At 54.7% G+C, this 20,852-nt stretch overlaps 1 protein-coding gene across 3 annotated transcripts in view; it reads left to right on the forward strand.

Annotated features, from left to right (window-relative positions):
• The window catches only part of RAB11FIP4 (RAB11 family interacting protein 4), a 106,800-nt gene that overhangs the window by 78,150 nt on the left and 7,798 nt on the right, over nucleotides 1–20,852 (forward strand). For all 3 annotated transcript variants that reach the window (XM_032457672.1, XM_032457673.1, XM_032457674.1), the window contains 10 exons: nucleotides 12,072–12,301; nucleotides 13,801–13,995; nucleotides 14,494–14,628; nucleotides 14,880–14,915; nucleotides 16,092–16,191; nucleotides 16,596–16,699; nucleotides 17,744–17,884; nucleotides 19,855–19,936; nucleotides 20,440–20,577; nucleotides 20,652–20,810. In XM_032457672.1, coding sequence (XP_032313563.1) covers nucleotides 12,072–12,301; nucleotides 13,801–13,995; nucleotides 14,494–14,628; nucleotides 14,880–14,915; nucleotides 16,092–16,191; nucleotides 16,596–16,699; nucleotides 17,744–17,884; nucleotides 19,855–19,936; nucleotides 20,440–20,577; nucleotides 20,652–20,810 — 1,320 coding nt within the window. The remainder of the gene's footprint in view (nucleotides 1–12,071; nucleotides 12,302–13,800; nucleotides 13,996–14,493; nucleotides 14,629–14,879; nucleotides 14,916–16,091; nucleotides 16,192–16,595; nucleotides 16,700–17,743; nucleotides 17,885–19,854; nucleotides 19,937–20,439; nucleotides 20,578–20,651; nucleotides 20,811–20,852) is intronic.

Below are 20,852 nucleotides of genomic sequence, written 5' to 3' on the forward strand. Positions count from 1 at the left end.
AACAGCACGTGTTGAGACGTTTGGGGGTGGGGAGGGGTAATGCTGAACGGGAGATTGGGGTCCGAGGGGAGGGGGAGTGGCCATATCGGGTCCTGAGGCTGAGACTGCTGGCTGGGGATGGGTGTGCTGGTCTGAGGAGTCAGGACCTGGTTTTGTAGCCAGTGGGGCCTGGCAGGGGGGCTGTGTGAGGTGGACAGGAGCAGAGCCTGGTCCCAATCTGTCCGCTCCTAGAGGGCGGGTCAGATGAAGCCTTGGCCATCGGCTGGGGGTCAACACTGACACCTGCTTGGCCTTCCAAGGTGGAAGGGTTTCTGTGGCGGAGAAGAGGTGGGGTGGGTACCCATCCCAGCTTTAGATTGTCAGCTCTGTTCAGGTGTGCCCTCCCTGGGAGGGTCATGTCCCCTCGTTTGGGGGTGCCCTGCTGAAGGAAAGCAGCTTGGCCCCCCTGGTGGGCTCTCAGAGGACAGCTGGCCCCTGCTGTCCCTTCTCAGGCCTTCACTTTAAACTCCTCTTATCATGATGATAAAACAGGGAGCCCCCAAGACAAGCCCCACAAACGCTTGGCTGTGTGAGTAATTAAGCCCTCATTTCAAACCGCCACATCTTTAAAAGCTGTAATTTGTAGCCCAAAATAGCTGCCTGTTCTGAGAGCCAGGAGAGTCCTGGTTGTACCCCTCTTTCAACTTGCAGCCTGTGAATTTGCTTCTGACATCTGAGTTGCCCTCTACCTGGCCCGTGGCTTTCTCAGGGGAGCTGCAGATACAGTGGCTGGTGGGAACCGGGGCTTCCAGGCGGGTACTTGTGAAATCTTTTTTTGAGAATTTAGAGGGGGCGATGGAAGTTAGGGTTCCCGATTCAGGTCCCCGGGGCTCCACCTTTCCGTGTGATGACACGGGGGTGTAAAGGGCAAAATCACAGTGTCCTTTCAGGGCAACGTGGGTTAAATTCTCTGGGCACCGAGTCCTCATCTGTAAGGAGGCGATAGTATTTACTTGCAGGATTTTTAGGGGGAAGAAAATGAGACCACCTCGGTAAAGCATGTAGCAGACATGGGGCACGTGGTTGGCACAGCCATGTGTTCCTTTCCTTTCGTCTCGGGTGTGGCCGCAGTCGGCCGCTTGTGGACAGGTCTTGCCTATGGATCCGAGTAGGTGGATGCTGGGGACTCAGCTAACAGGAAACACCTCCCTTGACCTGCAGCCTCTCCAGGCTGACATGCCTGAAATTCTTGGGGCTGGCTGCTGGGTTTGGTTTCCAGATGTGGAAGCAATTTAAGTTCTGTTTTCATAATCCCCAACAGTTTGCCTCCAAAGTCCACGTTCTCATTTGAAAATCAAGACCGTTGGCTCTACTTCAGGGCCGGGGAGTGGGGCAGGGTTGGTGGCCTCTTTGAATCGTTTCTGCTCAGGAGGGAGGTTCACAGGGGTGCTCATATCTGGGACCCCGGGCTTTGTTGGGGCAGTTACACTGCATTGAGGGTTTGGTCCCCATGGGAGCAGAAGTTGACCCTGAGGCCACCTCCCCTGTGGGTTTTCCTTGAAGATGGGTCACTTAGCCACATTCAGCTGCAGTATCTGCCTGGCGTCCTGGTCACCATCACTGACCCTGGACAGCCAGCCTGTGGGGAGAGGAGACTCCGGTTCTGGCCATGTCGGAGGGAGGCTGGCATCACAGCCAAGCAAGTGGTAAAACACCCTCCTTCCCAAACTGACCACAACAGAGGGAAGAAGTCTGCCTGAGTTTCAAGTAGCCAGAAATACTGCCTGGCATGGAGAAACTGGTAATATCTCGCTCAATTACTGAGCGCTGCTGGCCACAGAGGTGGCCTGACCCAGGGTGAGAGGGTCTGTGGCTCTGTGGTTCCAGGGCTAACTGCTGATCTCTTGTCAACCAGTCACTGTTTAGGCAAAATAACTTTTACACTCATGTCATAGCTACACTATATACAGCCCTGGGCAAACAGAAATTGCCTTTGCAGTTTTAAATGTCTCTGGCTGAACTGCACACACGCACTTCTCCTTAAAATTTAACCGTAATACCTATGCAGTTGAGAGAACACACGAAACTTGGGAATAATTTGCTTAGGTCATGTGTAGATAGTGTTTATGAAACGTCGGCCTGACAATCGTAGATCCACCAAGCTTCAGTTTCAGCAAAATATGGTCTCTTTAGGAGCAGCAAGATCTCAAAGTGATCATGGAAGAGAAGCCAACAATTATTTTCAGGGGAGACTCCCCCAAAACAAAACAAAATCCCAAGTTTCTTGATGAGGTTCTTGAGATCCAGGAATTCTCTGTGGAGGTTGAATTTAATGGACCTTGAAGGAATTTGCTCTTATTATCCCGGTGGGAGGGCGGGTGAAAAATAGGGACTGAGCTGAGGGATTTCCTCAAAGGCTTCCTGGAGGAGGAGGAGGAATGGAATGTGTATTAGTCTGCTAGGGCTACTTAAACAACAGAAGTATATTTCTTCATCATTCTGGATTCCAGTGTCCGAGATCCAGGTAGCACGGTTGGTTTCGTCTGAGGCCTCTTGCCTTGGCTTGCAGTTGGCTGTCTTCTCCCTGTGTCTTCACATGGTTGTGTGTGTGTGTGTGTGTCCACATCTAATCTCCTTATAAGGACACCAGTCACATTGGATTAAAGACCCTGTCTCCAAGTACAGTTATATTCTAAGAGACCGTTGGTTGTCTGTGGGGAGACACCCGGTTTTACCCATAGCAGAAAGGTTCTCTGGTACTGTCCTCCAAGGGTGGGAAGAGGGGAGTGTGCAGAGCCTGCATCCAGGGAGAGCCTGAGTGAAGGGCAGGCAGCTCTGAACCATTTGAAATAAAATTAGGCAAGACGTTACCAAAACTAAGGGCATTTCTGCCTTTGTAACTAGATACCAAAGGCCCACTGTTGATGAGGGGCCCGTCGGGGATGCTCTGTTTATAAAAGTTTCTAGTGATGTTGAGACAGTTGTTCTTCCAGCTTGAGCCACCCTCTCCTCTTGATCTGGTCATTTGTAACCTAGACCACCCACTCTTCAGTGCTTACTTTCGAGGGTTTGTTCTGCCCGAGGATGCTGTGCTGGTCCTCCGGGCTCCCTGTTTCTGCTGACGCCACCTTCAGGATAGCATTCTTTAAGGATGGCTTCCCTTTTCATTGTTCCTTTTAAAGGGAGCTAAACTTGTCAGAGACTTTACACTTTTCCTTAACGAGTCCAGGCAGTTCGGGGCAACTACCTTCCACACTCTACATAAGCTTTCCTTCTAACATACTGAAAAAATCAGACCTGTAAGAACTGATGATGGGAAGCCATCTCCCCGAGGTTGTGCCCCAGGCCACGCTCTACGGTGGGTCATAGCACCACCCCCACCAGCCTCCATGGCTCCAGAGCCCACCATTCAGCCTGCTCCAATAGCCGCGACTCCATCAGCGGCACAAGAGTACCCTGCAGTGTTTCACATGAAGCCCAGTCCAGCCCTTGCCACCAGGAGAGACCATCATGGAGCTGGTCACGGAGGAAGAAGTTACCATTAAGAATTCATATGCCCCCAGGTGCTCTCCAGTGCTGCTACTATGTTCGCTTTGTCTCTGTAAGTTTTCTTCCTGAAATGTTTGAAATAAAATTAGGCAAGACGTTATCAAAACTAAGGGCATTTCTCCATAACTAGGTACCATCAACACACCTAACAAATCACGCATCGTTCCTAACATCACCCAATGTCTCGTCCATGTTACAGCTTCCCTGTTTGTCCCCAAAAGTTAGGTGGGGGCCCCTAACTTTGCTTGCTTGCAAGCTTGCTTGAACCGGGATCTAATCAAGGATAACAGCGTATGTCTCTGGTTAATCCAGAACCATGGTTCTCACAGTGTGGTCCTGGGACCATCAGCATCACCTGACAACCTAATAGAAATGCACTTAAAAAAAACAAACCCCACAAAACATTGCAACCTATAGAAATGCACATTTTTCAGACTTCACCCCGGGCCTCCTGAATCAGAAACTCTGATTCACTGAATTTTAACAATCCGCCCCACCCTGCACATGACTCTGATGCACAGTGAAGTTTGAGAACCACTCGTCTAGGAAAAAAAATCCCCCTCCCTCTTCTTTGTGACATTCTTTTTTGGAGAAGACCAGGCTCGTGGTCTTGCAGAGGGTCCCCACATTCTTTCTGCCCGATTGTTTCCCTATGGTGGCGTGGAGCTTGTCCCTCTGTCTCCCGCAGTCTTGGTTAGTAGAGGACCTAAGGCTTGATTAGAGTTAAGTGTTCGGTGAAGGCTCTGTGGGAGGTGATACCATGACCTTCATACTGTATCACATCCGGAGGCCAGTGCGCGGTTGTTTCCAGTTAGCGGGGCTGGGTTTGATCCCTGCGCAAGAATGACAAGAGCCTGTTTTCTCCGTGTGGAGGTGTTGGGGGTGGGGAGGGGTGTCCTGCAGTCATCTGCAGGGTGATTCTGCAGTTGTTGGGGGTAATGCTCTATTTGTGTCAAGTCAAGCTTGTGTCATTCAAATCTTGTCTCCCTTCTTACTCTCTTGTTTGCTTGCTCTGTCATTTAGTGAGAGACGAGAGTTAAAAACCTCCAACTTGCAGTTCTAAGTTTTGCTCTGTGTATTTTGAAACTATGTTATTAGATGCACAAATGCTTAAGAGTATCTTTACATCTTATTAAATTGATTTTTTAATCATTTTTTAATGTTTCTCTGTCTTGCCTGGAAGTGTACTTTGATATTAATATAGACCCTGCGACTTCTGGTTGGTGTTTGTGTGGTGTATCTTTTTTCATTTTAACTTTCTTTTTTTAAAAAATGTATTTATTTTTATTGAAGCATCGTTGATTTACAAGGTTGTGTTAGTTCTTTTACTTTCTACCTATCTGGGTCCTTATGCTTAAATCGTGTCTCTTGTCAGTGGCATGTAGTTTTTTTTTTTTTTAATCTAGTCTGAATATTTGTCTTTTAATGGGCTGGTTTATTACATTTACCTTTAATGCATTACTGATGTGGTTAAGCTCTTTAGTATTTGGGTTTTTTTTGTTTGTCCCAGTCTCATCTTTGATGCTCTTTTCCTCCTTTTTCCTGAGTCCTTTTGGATGACTTAAGCATTTTTCTATTCCGTTTTTTTTCTCCATTTGACTTTTAGCAACACATTTTTAATCTTTTTTTTCCTTTAACGGAGGCACTGGGAATTGAACGTGTTAAGCATGCACCCTGCCAGTAAGCTGTATCCGTCTCCCCTGTTTTTATTTTTTAACTGATAATGTTTGATGCGCTCAAATGTGTCATTGGCATAGAAGCGGCAATGTGTGGATAGAGGGCTCAGAGCATCTCCTGGACAGGACGGGTGGCCCTAGTGAGAGGGGTGTTTCCAGTGGGGTTCCAGAGTCTGACCCATAGCCTCATGGGCTTGAAAACCACAAGGCCCTTCCCACACCCCCAGGACTCAAGTGCTGCTTATGCGGGCAGGTTGTCCCTGGGCGGATGCACGAGCCAGGGTGCCAGCTGGTTCATGGACAGTGAGAACCGCCCTCTGGCAATGAGCTCAGGCAGCCCTTCTGGTTGTCAGCAGGCTCCTGGGACGCTTGTCCCGGTCAGAAGGGTGGTGAGTGAACTCGGACACGGGGGAGATGTTAGAAGGTCTGAATGGACATTGAGTGGTCTCAGGCTCTGGTGCCAGTGAAGCAAGGCCCCATGGCCTCTGGAGCAGACCGGACCCACAGGTCAGCTGGACAAAACACCTCTGGCCAGTGCCTGGGTGGACACTGCCAGGATCTGCTTCAGACCCTCTCACCCAGCCTCTTAATACTTCCAGCTCCTCTGCTCAGCTGCCCTTTGGGGGATCTGCCCACCTCTGGTCTTAGTTTGGCTGCCGAGGGCTACCTGACACCCCTCATTTCTAAAGGTTTTCTGGGGGCTACGTCACCATCCGCCCCTCAAGCTCCTGTGATGCCATCTTAGCAGTAGCGTGAGTGTGGAGGGGAGGGTGTGAGATCAAGGAGAGAGATAGCTCGAGTTGCAATTAAAACCCCGAATAAAAGGCAGTGCAGGCTTCCACACCCCTTCCGTCAAGCAGCAGGACTCCTTATATGACCGCCTTGGCTTTGTGTAAATGGCCCGGGAGTGCTGGAGAAACACCAGCATGACTTTCTCTTTCTATTCCGTTCAGTACTGGCCTGGGCTTCCACAGCAGGTGGAGGCCAGATCCACAACTGAACCAAGTCGGCCTGAGAGCCTCAGTCTCCCCATCTGTAAAATGGGGTGGTTTATTTAGCACCTCCCTCCAGGGGCGATGTGAGACTCGAACCCTCTCAGGATTTCCCACTGGAGACTAATAAGCTCCTGGGGAAACCCGGTTGTCACTGTTGTCTGCCTCCTGGGATCTGCGGGTCCACTTTATGAGGAACATAGAGGTAGCAGTTGGGGCACCTATGCTGAGATCTGTTCCTGGGGTCTCCTGGTTGGGGCAGGAGTGCTGAGCCCAGTTGAGGGTGGCCACAGGGTGTGTAAGGGACCCCAGTCCAGGTAACCCCATCCCCTCCCCGTGGACCTAGGGCATCGGCATCCATGAGTTAGCTCCTTAAACTGAACCTTCTGCTACCTGTGAGAAAGACCCAGTGAGACCCTGCCCAGGCCTGTCCCTGTTCCTGGGCTGTTGGCTGGCTGGGAGGGTGATGGGGGATTTGACTCCCCGCCTGCCCCCTCAGGCCTGCTCAGCCCGACCCAGGCAGCAGGCTGGCTTCTCCCTCACCCTCAGCTTGGTATGTGTCCATCCCTCCCCTCATACCTTCCCTGCAGGGGGTCCCTGTGTGCCCACTGGTGCCTGTCTGCAGGGGAAGCTGGGATGTGCCCGGTGCCCGCCTGAGCTATTTTTACCCAGCCCTGTCCCCACAGAGCTGTTCTTTGGCTCCAGTTACTGCCTGGGGAGTGGAGCTGTTGCCAGGGCTGGGGGTGGAGAGTCAGAGCCTGGGAGCCTCACGGACTCCATTGTCCAGGCAGCATGTCATCTTCACACTTGTTAAAGGGTGTAATTAATGCACAGAGAGATCATCCAAGACAGTGGGCAGAAGACAACCCTGGTGGGGAACAAAGAGGCACCTGGCATGTTTAGAGGGCGGGTTTTGCGACTTGCAAACATCTGGCTTCCAGAAGCTGAACCCAGCCTACCTTCACCACTGGGAGTCACAGGGACAGGTTCCTGGGGGCTGGAGAGAGGTCACTGGGCCAGGAGGCACCTCTGACTGTCTTCTCTCAATACTGTGAAGACAATGATAGCTCAGATTTGTTGAGCACTTTCTGCTTAGAGTATGTAAAACTCATTTAATCCAAGTAGTTAACTCCATCCCATAGATGAGAAAACTGAGGCACTGAGAAGTTCAGGGAACCTGAGACCACAGAGCTCATCAGTGGTAGAGGGGGACTTGAACCCATCAGTCCGCCTCCAGAGCTTGCTCGTAACACCACCCTGCCCCCGCTCTCCTTTGCTGCTTTCCCAGCATCTGTGAGGTGAAGGTATTGTTCTAGATTCTCTATGGCAGTCTTGCCAGGTGTGTACTTCCATCCCTGTTTTTAGATGAGGCTCAGAAATTGAATAGCTGGTTCACAGCCAGCCAGGGACCGAGCCGGGGTCGGCACCCAGGTCTCGGAGTCCCCACCCTTGGCTCTTTCCAGCTAACCATCCACAGCACAGTTTGGTCCAGCTGGTACTTGCTAATCACTACCCTGTGCTCCCTGCGATGCTGACCGTGGGGGTTCAGATGTCAAAATCCCCATGGTTGCCCCTTTAGGGTCTTCTCTTTCCCAGGGAATGTGGAAATGGGGTCACCCGGAGTCCCTCAGCTGCCAGGAAAATGCAGAGTAATGGGCTGTGTGACTTCGAGAGCGTTTCCCACTGGGAGCAGTGGGGGAAGGGGAGGGTCAGAGGGAGTCGTGCACCTGGGCCTGCCGCACCCACTCCAAGACCCTGGGCAGTGGGTGGTGCTGGCCACTCTGAGGCTTGGAAGGGCCCCACAAGACCTGATTCTGGGCCTTCTCACCAGCCTTTGAATTCAGCTCGTGCCAACTTCCTACAGAGGAGGGAGTGACTTTGGGGCCTGCTGGAGGGTGAATGCTGCTCTTGAGACTGGAGTGGGGCGCCCACAGGCCGGCTGTGTGCCTCCAGGCTCCCACTTGCAGACAGGGCCGGCGGTCCCCTCTGGAGACAGGATGGGGTGTAGGGGGGCGCTGGTGGTGCAGACCTGCCCTGCTGGAGCATCTGGCTGGGGCCTCAGAACTCTCCTGAAACCCCCGTCTCTTGAAGGTGGCATGCCTCCTGGCGTCCTGCCTGTCCGGGACCTCGCTGGCTGACCAGCCGGGGTCCCGTGGGCTAGAGGGGCAGCTCGGCCTCTGTAATATGCAGCCCCCAACAAGGCCGGAGCAGAATTTAGTGCTCCTGAGGCTGCTGACTCCCTGATGCTTGTGACCACTGTCATGTGTGCCCTTAGAGTAGTCTCTGGGGTAGAGGTGACTGTCCCCAATCTGTAGGTAAGGAATCAGGCTCAGAGGTCACTTGCCCCAGGTCCAAGGTCACATGGCTTGTGAATAGTTGGACCAGCCAGGACTGAAACCCCATCTGCCAGGATCCAGAGCCACACCCTCACCCAGCCCCTCACAGGGGTGTCTTGGAGCTCCTTGGCAGGGTGGGCAGAGGTGACCTGCAGTGGGCTGGACACGGGCCAACCACAGGGTCCTGGGGATACGGTCACCTACGGTGCTGCCTGGAGCTGCCTGCCAAATACACTGTCCCTTCCTTAAAGGTACCCTCTCAAAAAAAAACTCCCAGTCTCACTCTTTCTGCTTTCTGCTCCCCGGATCCTTGCCCCCTCCAGAGCACAGGCCTCAGGTCTGGGACTCGCTGGGAGCTCGCTGCCAAGGAGCGAGACCTGAACGCAGACTGCGTGGTCTGTTGGGAGCGGGCAGCCCTCGGGGTTCTTGGCAAAGAGGTGCCGATGAGCATGAGGTGCCCTGTGGATCGATGCCCTCCTCTCGTGGGAAGGACGCCCCGTCCCGGGGACACCGCAGCCCAGGTTCCTGCTGCCCGGTCTCGGCCTGGGGGCTGTCTGCAAACTCTGGAATCTTGCAGCAGCAGTAGAATTTGCCCTGCTGCCCCCAGGCAGATTAATCGTTAGCTCTGGCACATTCCCCGGAGATCTCCCCTTTCTTGGAAGCCTGCATAACATGGGGGTCTCCGTGCAGGGCCCGACTGGCCCAGGGGCCTGGCGGGAGGGTGGCTAGGCTTCAGGAAGCCCCCAGGCCTCCTGGAAACCCTGCGAGGATGATACGTAACTTTGTCTAAAAAATATATAAGGAAGAAACTGACTCAGAAGCATTTCTAATAGGACTTATGGTTCTCCCAGCCGGGGAGGGGTGGCTTCAGGTGAGGTGAGAGGTTGCCTTCCAGCATCTTCCAGCAGCTGCCTCTGCTTGGCCTTCCTGCCTGAGGCACTTGGGAGGGAGCATGCTGTCCCCCAACCTCAGCAGCATCCCCCCGGCCTTCCCCAGACAACCCGGAGAGCGGGACCCGGGCTGGGACCGAGGCCCCGGGGGAGGAGCACGGGTGACAAGGCCACTTCTGTTCAGGAAAGAAACCAAACCAGCACCACCTCTGGCTAACCGAGGTGCACGAAGTGTTCCTTTTCTTATAGCTGTCTTTATGTTATCTAAATTTAGGGGAAAACTACAGATCTCATTGGGATATGACATCGTCATTTGATATGCCTAATCTACTATCAAAACCTAGCCTAGAACACCTTAAACAAAACCACCCAGAATGAGGCCTGTTTTATAATTGTGTTGAATCTCTGCCATAATTGATGGAATGCTGCACTGAAGGTGGAAAATGGAATGGTTCTAAGTATATGAGCTGTTGACCCTCCTGGTCGTGCGGCTGCCCCGCCGCCCAGCAGTAGGGGAGCTTCAGACCGTGTGTCGCTAGCCCAGGAAAAAGAGGAAAATTCGGAATTCCAAGTACAGTTTCTACTGAACACGTATCGCTTTCACACCGTCGTAAAGTCAGAAAATCTTAAGTTGAACCATTCTCCGTTAGGGACCGTCTGCGCTAGAAATGGGTTTGAAGTTATAATTAAAATTTCCACTTGCCTTGAGCAAACAACTGTGGGGTGAATGAAGAGGTGCTGATGTAGGGAGCAGCCAGTTTTGAGAGAGAAGGCGGGCGTTTTGAGTGAGTGCATGTGGGGGGTGGGGTGAGGGGCCAGACTTGGTGTGTCAGGAGCCTGGCGCCAGGTCTCAGCTGGGCCCCCTGTTGCTGGGCAGCCCCCTCCCACTCAGCATCGCCTTCCCCAGGTGTCAGCTGGAGAAGACCACTCCTCCTCCTGCCTTGTACACGCCCCAGATCTCCCGGGTCTGTCGTGAGAGATGAACGGTGTGTGTGTGACAGACAGGACACTGTGTCAGGTGTGAGGGGCCAGACAGCTGTGGACTCTGCTCAGAGGATAAAACTATGCCTGAGGAGTTGGGAGGGAGGGAAGCAGGGACCCCTATGGGGGGGTCTGACCCCTTCCACTGCCCGGGCTGAGACAGGCCACTCGAGGCCCCTCTTTCCATCGTGTGCGTGGTGTTGGGTGTGATGCTGTGGGACGTCAGGTGAGAAGGGGGCTGTCTCCGGAATTTGGTGGCTATTCTGTAAATGTTTGTTTCCCTTCGTTTCTTCTGGAACGCAGCTTGCTTCGGCTTGCAGACAAGCGCTTGCTTGGGGCATGAGCTCTGATAAGGTTGGGAGCCACATGGAACTGGATTAGTGACATCTAGACAGAAAGGGCCGTGTGAACACCAGGGGTGAGTTTAATTACACAGCCCCTTGGCCTGCACAGTCAGGGGTGCCTGGCTGCCTGATGCCGACTTTATTGGTCCATCTGGTGCTCAGCCCGAGTCATGGCACAGGCAGGAGCCAAGCTCATTAATTGCCATCTCTTCCTAGCCGGGCGTGACTTGCTGGGGGTAGACCCAGCAAGACCCAGCTCACCGGCGGACAGCTGCACACGTCTGGCAGGCCCAGCCGAGCCTGTCGCTGACCACTTTCCTTGGATGTCCCCGATCCTGTTCTTGTTGGCGATGCCCCTAGACTTTTCACAGCCCTCTTACTGTCCTGTGGCTGGAGGAAGCACCTTTAATGGGGGCTCTGCCAGCTCTTAGCCAAGGAGCACACCGAAGAATCTGAGGAGTAGCTTGACATCTCACATGGGAGCAGGTGGAAGATACTTCCCTCGTCAGAGGCAAAGCAGACTCGAGAAATGGTTTGCAGAGGGCTGCCTCTCCGACTGGGATAATCACTGAATAGAGCCAGAGCTCTTCTCCTATAAGTTTAGCAAAAGGTTCAGGCAAATCTTTGTGGTGCACTGACATTGTGCTGGACAGGGTGCTGGGCACTGGGGACCAGCCCAAATCTCAGAATCGAAAGATCTAGCGTTCTTGCTCTCCAGTGTGGCTGTGGCAGGGCCAAGGCAGGCCCATGGCCGGGATTTATTCATTGAGGTCCTGCTATGATGACCCAGCGATCCTGTAAGATTCCGTGGCCATTCTCAACTTGCAGAGGCAAGAACTGAGGTTCAGAGAGGTTGTTTGACCTACCCTGAACCGTGGAGGGCAGATCCCAAGCTGTGTGGACATCCCTGTACCACGATGCTTCAAACTCCACTAGGTCAGAGTCACTGTCGGTGGGGCTGTGCCCTTACAGTCACCAAGGAGTCTTCTCCAAGTCCCGTAGCTTCCCGTGCAGATTTTGTGATGGGGACCCTGCCCAGCTGCCCAGGTACCCTGGATGACGTGGCTGGCCTGGTTGTGGCCCTGCTCCATGGATGGCTGTCCCATGGGTTCCCGCTCCTCACTGGGTTCTCACGAGGCCGCCAGCGAGAGAGCCCCCGAGACCAGTCACCTGCCAGGGTCTCATACCTGAGCTCTCGGGGTCTCGGCCTCCCGGCACCACAGTCTTCACTGTCCCCAGCCCTGCTGATGTCCTTGCAGTCTGAGGAGCAGTGCTGGGTCCTGGGGAGCCAGCCTCACCCCTGCTGCCCCCTCTGTCTTCCCAGGGCAGCGAGGTGCCAGACCCCACCTCTGCTGACGGCGAGCTCCTCCTCAGGGAGCCCGGCTTCTTTCTCGAGGACGAGGACGAGGCTATGACGCTCGCCCCACCCGAGGGCCCCCAAGAGTCGGACATGGACGGCCCCATGGAGAGCACCCAGGGCCTGGAGGGGGCGGTCAGGATTCCTGCCGAGGAGAAGGACGCGGGCCTCGGGGCCCTGTTCCTGCCAGAGGACAAGTGAGTTAAAACTGCCTGGAGCTCTGTGTGTCAGAAGGAGGTGATGGTCATGGCCAGAGATTTGGAGAGCAAGGAGAGGGGTTAACCATACGGAATTGTCAATTTTTAATTATTTCTGACCTTCAAAAGAAAGGCAGTTTCATATGGTTCGACCTAATACCTTTTCCCAGTGCAGAGGTTCTCAAACCCGCACAGCTCTGGGAGTCACGCTGTTCATGGTGGGGTCCTTTGGAGTCCTTCATCCATGTTGCTTCCTGGGAGCGGTCCGTCCGCTGTACCTATGATCCGCCAACCCAAGGACAGCTGGTCGTGTGGACCACAGACCTGTTGTCATGCTGGCTAATCATCTGCCATCTGATCGTTCCCACTGTCTTCTGGGACTGATCACCAAGAGGCAGCCAGAAGTTAACCCACAAGGATTTCAATAAAATGTATAGGAGAAAGAAGTGAGGAGTGTGATGCATTCCACCCAAGGTGCTAAGGAACCTGAGGGCAGATAAATAAGTAAATAAATGGTACAGGGTGGAGGTACCAGGAGACTTGACCTTTAGTGCCCAAACACTGACACTGTGAATCTTAGAAGTTGGGGTACCTCGGGGGCAAAGTTTGAGAACCGCTGTTTCCCCATTTTTGAGTGTGGGGGCTTAGGAGGCTAGAGAGATCCTAGTTTATGAGTGAGAAGGTGCAGAAGCTCCTGCTCAATGACTAAGGGGAAGATATGTTTTGGCAGGTGATGAGTTGTGTTTCTGTTTGTCCATGGGTTACAGACAGCCCCTGACACTGTCCCAGGCCATGCTGGGTCACCCATGAGGGGTCTAGGGTCTCCGACCCGTGCTCTGTGGCATCTGGCTTCTTTGGAGTAGAAATCCCCTCTCTAAACTAGCAGAGGCATGTCACCTAGTAGCTCATTGTTTGTTTTAAAACCTCATTCGTTGTTAGAGGACAAGCAATGACACAGAACTTGAAAAAGGTAGGAAAAGTGAGAGTGAAGGATAAATAACATACTGAACTCGTGGTCCCGCCACCCAAACACAAGCCCTGTTACCATTTAAATGTTTTCATTTCCTGCTTTTCCTTATTGTATGTAGACCTATGACATGCTCTGTCTCCCAGTGTCTAAAATTTTGTCTTATAGTTTACATTAATTTTTTCACATTATTGCCAATATTTTTTACAAACCTTTCAACACCAGTGAGATAGTCCATAATGTATGTGATCATTTCATTCATTGCTCTATGCTGCAATTTAATAGCTAATTCAGTGTAGCTGTAGGTAAACCATGCTTTTGTAAGCAATGTTCCTCGAGAAGCAGTGACATCTCTTGTGCAGAACTCTTAGGATGAGGTCCCCTAAGTGTACTTACCAGGTCAAGAAATGCAAGCTTTATCTGGCTCCCGGTATCTGTGGCACTGACTGACCTTCCAGAAGGTCTGGCTGGTTTCTTCTGCCGCGGGCTCTGGGTGGCGCCTCATTAACAGCCGGCTCTCCTGCAACCCCAGGTCCCTGGTCCACACTCTGTCCATGACGACGTCAGACCTCTCCACGCACTCCACCACCTCGCTCATCAGCAACGAGGAGCAGTTTGAAGACTACGGGGAGGCGGATGATGTGGACTGTGCCCCCAGCAGCCCCTGCCCTGACGACGAGACCAGGACCAATGTCTACTCGGACCTGGGGTCGTCCGTGTCCTCCAGGTGGCCCCTTGGTCTGGAATGGCATTTAGGGCCCAGGAAAAGTAGCAGAACCAAACCAGCCTCATCCCTGGGCAGAGCTGTGAGCTCCGTAGGCTCTGCTCCTGGGCTGGGGAGAGGCTGACTTTGCACCCTGATTAGGGGTCTGGAATTCCTCGTCCTTCCTTCTGCCTTGGGGAGGAAACACAATTAACCAACCTGGGAGCCTGCAGACTCCAAGTGACATACTGATACCTCCCCACGCACTTGAGTCATTGCTTACTTTAACATTAGCTCTCAGTTGCCATCTCTTTGAAATGGGTACAGCTCATTGGCTTCCTCTCTATGAGTATTGGAGGAGGGGAGATCTGTGGCTGTATTTCCACTCCCCACTCCTCATCTCCCAAACACACACGAGGCTCATGGGTGTTGAAGAATCCAGTAATAAGTAAGCTCGGCGGGTGGGGCGGGGCACCAGACTGGACAGCGGTTAAGAAGATTTCTTTCTCTCTCATGAACCAGTGCGGGGCAGACACCTAGGAAAATGCGGCATGCGTACAACAGCGAACTGCTGGATGTTTACTGCTCTCAGTGCTGTAAGAAAATCAACCTGCTCAATGACCTGGAAGCCCGACTCAAAAACCTGAAGGCCAATAGGTGAGGCCCTGGAGCTCAGCACAGGGGTGGGTGGACTGGGTGGGGCCAGTCGGAGAAGCAGTGGGGGAGGTGGCCCGACTCTGTCTTGGCAGGTGATCAGGGGGCCACTTCTCAGGGCCAAGCTGGTAGTGAATTCCCTCCAGTGGGCGGGCAAAAGCCTCGTCCGCACTTTGGTATCTGCAGTCGGGACAGAGGAAGGAGTGGGCTAGAGGCCCCTCTGTTCAATAACCCTTTCCTCTCTCTCTCTGTAGCCCCAACCGAAAGATCTCTAGCACAGCCTTCGGACGGTAAGGCCCCCCCAGGGGCGTGCGGGTTGAATGCTGTCCCCTTTCACTGCTCTCCTGCTGCCAGGGTGGCGGCTCCGTGCCCACAACCAGACCCAGCCAGTGCACTGCATGTGGCTGGTTGGGGAGCAAGGTGCCCCAGGGCAGCGGAGGCAGAGGGAGATCCACTCCTGATAAAGAGAGGCCGGCCTCCTCCCTGTCCCCTCCCTATCCCCACCCCTTGTCCCTTCCGGCAGCGGTCAGCCCCTCCAAACTCTCAGGGGCCTCCACCTCAGGCAGGCACAGCAGGGATGCACTGAGAGACACAGCCCTCCCGCGGCTGTTGGTGCCCTTCCCCGTCCTCTGGGGCTGGCAGCCGTACCAGCAGAGACCCTGGGCTTCCCGCAGGAGAGATGCACCATTAATGTGCCCACTGGAGCTGGTCACTCTGCTCCAGGTTAAATCTTGCACAGCTGATTCCCAGGACTGCCAGGGTCCCACTCTGGTTCTCCTGCACACTGGCCCCAGGTCCACATCAGAGACTCTGGGAGATCCAGCGAGTGTCCGGAACCTGGGCTGGAACATTTAGCCAAGACCCTGGCTGCTGCCTGTCAGGGAGTGGGAGCCGCTGGGGAGTGGCAGCTGGGTTTTGCCTCAGGCAAGAGTCACCTGGATAGTGGCTACCTGTTTCCAGTCCACTCACCAACCCACTGTCCTGCACGACCTGGGTGGTCTCCCTCCTTCTGCCTTCCCCCAGGGTCCCCAGAGATGTAGTGGGAGCCAGCCTGGCAGAGGGCTGGGTGGTCTCAGGAGGTCCAGGCCTTCTGCTGGGACCTGGTGCCAGGCTGGCTTCACTGGGTGGTTTTCCAGGTGGAAGAGGCCAGGGGCCTCACCCACCAGCTCTGTTCCTTGGTGGCTGCTGGCTGGGACACTAGTGTGAACAGGATCTGAAGCAGCAGGAAAGGGCTGTGATGGACTGGCCATGTCTGCCACGGGCTCAGGAGGGCCATAGCGGCATGTCTGCCATCTTCTGGGCGGGTTGATCTCTTGAGTTCAGAGGTCAGGCCGCTCTCCTCCCTTGACTGGGCGAGGGCAGCCTCCTTAGAGGGGGTTCCTGGCACCCTCCCCGGGCCATAGCCTCCGGCTGGACCCCAGTCTCAGGGGCCCCCGGCAGCCAGATGCTCCTCCCCGACCCTGCAGGCAGCTCATGCACAGCAGCAACTTCAGCAGCAGTAACGGCAGCACTGAGGACCTCTTCCGGGACAGCATTGACTCCTGTGACAACGACATCACAGAGAAGGTTGGCCTGGGCGGGCCTTGATGCGTGCTTACTGCCTGGGGGTGGTAGGGGTGCTCCTGGCTGCTGCCTGGGAACTTGGGAGACACCCCCACCCAACGTGACTTTTGGGGGGGAGGGTAATTAGATTTGTTTGCTTACCACCCCACCCAACATGACTTTGGGGGGGGATTAGATTTGTTTGTTTATTGATTTATGTTTGTTTCTTTAAGAGGCGGTTCTGGGGATTGAACCCAGGACCTTGTACGTGCTAAGCACATACTCTACCACTTAAGCTATACCCTCCCCACTATGAGTCTTCTTTGTACATGCTTACATGGGGATCCTGGCCATCAGCCTCACCTGTTAGTTTTCAACTCAGTGGACTTAAAGGTTTTCTTTGCCCCACCTCTGCCTCCCTGTGGTAGGTGAGCTTCCTGGAAAAAAAGGTGACAGAGCTGGAGAATGACAGCCTGACCAACGGGGACCTGAAGAGCAAGCTGAAGCAGGAGAACACGCAGCTGGTGCACAGGTCAGGCCGGCCTCGGCGGTGATGTGGGGCGGAGGGCTGGCCCTGTTGCTGAGCCCCCGGGAGAAGCCAGGGGAGGAACCTGCCTGTCCTTCTAGCTCTGAGGCTCTGGGATGCGTCAGCCCCTTGCTGCATGGCCCTGCCCGTGCCAGACCCCTGGGGACAGGTCTTTGGGAACAGGGAGACAGGTTGGAGCTTGACCTCAGCCCCCCAGGGCTGCAGCCCCAACACAGGTCAGAGGCAGGGGCTGGGATCCATTTCTGGTCTCTCTGTTCTGCAACAAGAGCCTGACCTCCCTTCCTGGGGAAAAGGGAGAGAGGGAGGCCGGTACAAGCCGGGGCTCACACCCGCCCCTAGTGGAAAGGGTCTGGGCACTACTGTGCCCTCCTTCTGATGGAGGCCCGCTGAGCGTGACTCTGATGAGGTGGTGCTGTGGAGTGTGGTGCATGCCTCACGGGATGGCATGAAACTTGGTAAACTGCTCCCCACCCAGTGTCTGGTCCTCAACCTTGTAGGGCCCAAAGACGGGCCCTTTTGTACGTCCCAGGTCAGCCTCATAGAGGGACTGTTGCCAGTGACATGTCCCCCAGACTGATGTACCAACTCGGCTGCCAGTAGTGGAGTTAGAACATCCACAGTGGGGCCTGGCCTTTCCCGGGTCTGGTATGCTCAGGGCCGCCAGCCGGGACATGTCCAGCTTTGGAGCCCAGGTGCCCAGTGAACTGAACTATTGATCAGAGGGGTATCAGCCAGGAAGGAATAAAGCAAAAAGAGAAAGTGAGGCCGGAGGGCTGCTTGATCTGGCTGTGGCGAGGCCGGCACTCCCTGTGTCTGCCTTGGGAGTGCCCCCTGCTCCCCTCCGAACCAGCTAACGGGACTGCCCCTCGGTGGCGTGCGTGGCTGGCACACCTCTCCTTAGATGCCACGGTGTCCCTCATCCCACAGACCTAACAGATACGCTGCCTGGGGTCTCGGGGTCCAGGGCTCCCTGTGGTCGCAGCCTGGGTTGGGGTGAGAAGACTCAGGACTCCGTGCCACTCTCCTCAGGGTGCACGAGCTGGAGGAGATGGTGAAGGATCAAGAGACCACTGCTGAGCAGGCCCTGGAGGAGGAGGCGCGGCGCCACCGCGAGGCCTACAGCAGGCTGGAGCGGGAGCGGGGCACGGAGATCGAGTTGCTCAACACCAGGTCGGCCCCTTGGGGAGGGTCTGACACCCTCCGCCCTCTGCCATGTCCTCGCACTCCTGGTCTCACCCTGTGGGCGCGCGCTGTCCCCATTACATAGATGGGAACACTGAGCGCGAGGGGAAGCCTCTGTTCTAACAGTTCTCCTTGTGATACCTGAACATATGGACGTGTTCTCTAGCAAGCAGGTAAAAGAGTGTTTGTGTTAGGTAAACCAGGGAACAACATGGGTCTATAAATAAGAGAATAAGTAGAAAAAAAAGTGTCTTATCCCAATTCCTGGGCTGGGTCTGATGTCCAGGCTTGGAGCGCCCCCTGCTGCTAGGTTCTCCCTGACCCTGAACACTAGGGCTTACTGACCCTGGGCCACAGGGGCCAAGATCAGTGGAAGAACAGGGCTTCTGAGCCTTGGATAAGGCTGCTGGAATCCGAGGCAGGCAGGGAGGGGAGGACTGACCTGGGAGTCTGGCTTGGTCACCCATTAGCTCCATGACTTTGGACATACTGTCACTTCCTGGGCCTTAGTATCCATCTGTCATCCCTTCCCATAGAGTGACCAGGATGCACATCAAAACACTGCACACCGGTGAGGGCTGTGTTGATGTCCCAGGGCTGCGCTCCCGCTGACCAGGCCGGGGTAGGCCCCTGGGCCTCTGGCAGAGGACGGCCATCCCCGCACTCCTCAGGCCCCCGGGGCCCCAGTCTCTGAGCTGAGAGCCTCCTGAGTCGGCCAGGCCCAAGCTGGGGTGGAAGGCAGGTGGGGAGGGGGCTTCCACCTCGTACCTCATGGCTGGCAGGCAAGCAGGTCAAGCGCCCAGAGGGAAACGGGCGGGCCAGGCCCGTGTGCAGCGGGGTGAGGGGACCTCCCCACTCCCCTGTGCCTGAGACCCGCTCTGCCCTCTCATGGACCGGGGGTTCATTTAAGTTTCTAGAAGCTGCTGTTTTGCATCTGTTCCTAGGGGCTGATGCCTTCATTAATCATCACTTCTCTGCCTGCTCTTGACAGCTGACTGAGCGGCTGGCCTGAGAGAGGTGGCTGGGAGGCGGGTGGTGGAAGAAGACCGTGGGAGTGCGGGCCTATGCGGGTTAGGGTGCTGTCTCCTAACCCTTGCCCAACTCCAGGGGCACTGTTCCTGTAGCTGCTGCTGGCAGTGCTCCCAGAGTCTGCAGTGTGCTGTGTCTCACGTCCTCCACCATCTCAAGTCCCCTGTGAGGTGGCCTCATCAGAGCAGGGTGCTGGGTCTGAATTCCTCTCAGGCCCTGGCCCAGGGGTCCCTCCTGGCAGTGGGGGCCGGGGAGCCCCCTCTCCGGGGTGGAGGAGGTGGGAGTCGGGAGGAGATGGCACTCTGCAAGAATCCCTGCCAGAATGGCCCCGGCCGTCCCAGTGTCAGGCCAACAGCCTGTCTCCACTGCTCACTTAACACCGATCTGGGTGCCCGGGTTCCGTCTTCTCAGGAAATCATGTTAAGACAATCCCTCGTGAACACTAACAGAGGTTATGATGGTCAGAACCACTGCCTGGGGGTGTCAGGCAGCTGCACCGAGCACTCAGAGGGAAGAGCTCTGAGCGAGATGCTGGAGGAGGACGGAAAACAAAGACAGCTGTTTGTTGCCTTTGGACTGTGGCTCCTCACAGGAGGGCCTTGCCCCGGACAGCCACGCACAGCCGCAGGATGACTCTCCATTTAGCAGAAAAATACCACCATCCCCATCTCCATGTCTGCAACGAATCTTATGTTCTTATTCACACATGAGTTTTCTTTTTATCCAAAAGTAATAATAACTCAGTGTCTTTACTATTTTGCCTTAGATGTCAGGAAGCTTAAAGTCAATATAGTATCACTTGGAACAACTATTCATATTCTCACTCTCTGTCTCTCTCCGCTGCTTCCAGGAAGCAGAGAATCGCTGCACATTGTCCGATCGTAAGACAGTCCTCACTTCTGACCTCCTTGTCTTTCTCCTGTCCCCAGGGTGCAGCAGTTAGAAGAAGAGAACACTGAGCTTAGAACGACAGTGACTCGACTCAAGTCACAAACAGAGAAACTGGATGAGGTAAGTGGTGGGGCCAGGCATCTCTCAGACTTGGTTCTTGAGCTGAATCCACAGAGAAGCCATGTTGGCCATCGGAGGCCTCTAGTTTCTAGTTTCTGAAATTCTAATAAAATTGCCTTAGCCAGAGAAAAGACAGCAAAATATGAACAATAATTTGTCTTTCCGTACTTCTGATTTTCCAAAATTTCTACAGAGGATATATTTCCTTATATTATGGGGGAAAATAAAAAAGAGAAGGAGGTTAGCTTCTGCTGGGGCTCTTGCCTTCTATTCAAGTCTGTCTGGCATCACTGAAGGACTTGAGGGTCCTGAGATTTTTCCAGCTGTCTCTGGAATCCTGGGGGATCAGGCTGTTTCTTTAAGCTGTGCCTCGGAGGCCTCTGTCCAGGGGGCTGGTCTGGTGGCCTGTTTGTTTAGGTGGCTGCCCAGACCCCCAGCAAAGCCCCCGGGGCACAGCAGGCCCCACTGGGACCTGTCCCCCAGCCCTGCTCTCCCCGGTCCAGGAGCGGCAGCGCATGTCTGACCGGCTGGAGGACACCAGCCTGCGGCTCAAGGATGAGATGGACCTGTACAAGCGCGTGATGGACAAGCTGAGGCAGAACCGCCTTGAGTTCCAGAAGGAGCGGGAGGCGACGCAGGAGGTGGGTCCCAGCCAGTGGGCACCAGGGCTCCCCCGGCGCCCTGGCTCCTGCCGACCAGCCTCTTTGCCATGCAGCTCATCGAGGACCTGCGGAAGGAGCTGGAGCACCTGCAGATGTACAAGCTGGACTGCGAGCGGCCAGGCAGGGGCCGCGGCTCGTCCTCTGGCCTGGGCGAGTTCAGTGCCCGGGCCCGAGAGGTGGAGCTGGAACACGAGATCAAGCGGCTCAAGCAGGTGGGCCCTGGGAGCCTCTGTCCCGCGGGATATGGCATCCAA

The sequence above is a fragment of the Camelus ferus genome, chromosome 16 (assembly GCF_009834535.1).
Source record: "Camelus ferus isolate YT-003-E chromosome 16, BCGSAC_Cfer_1.0, whole genome shotgun sequence".
Classification (NCBI taxonomy): Eukaryota; Metazoa; Chordata; class Mammalia; order Artiodactyla; family Camelidae; genus Camelus; species Camelus ferus.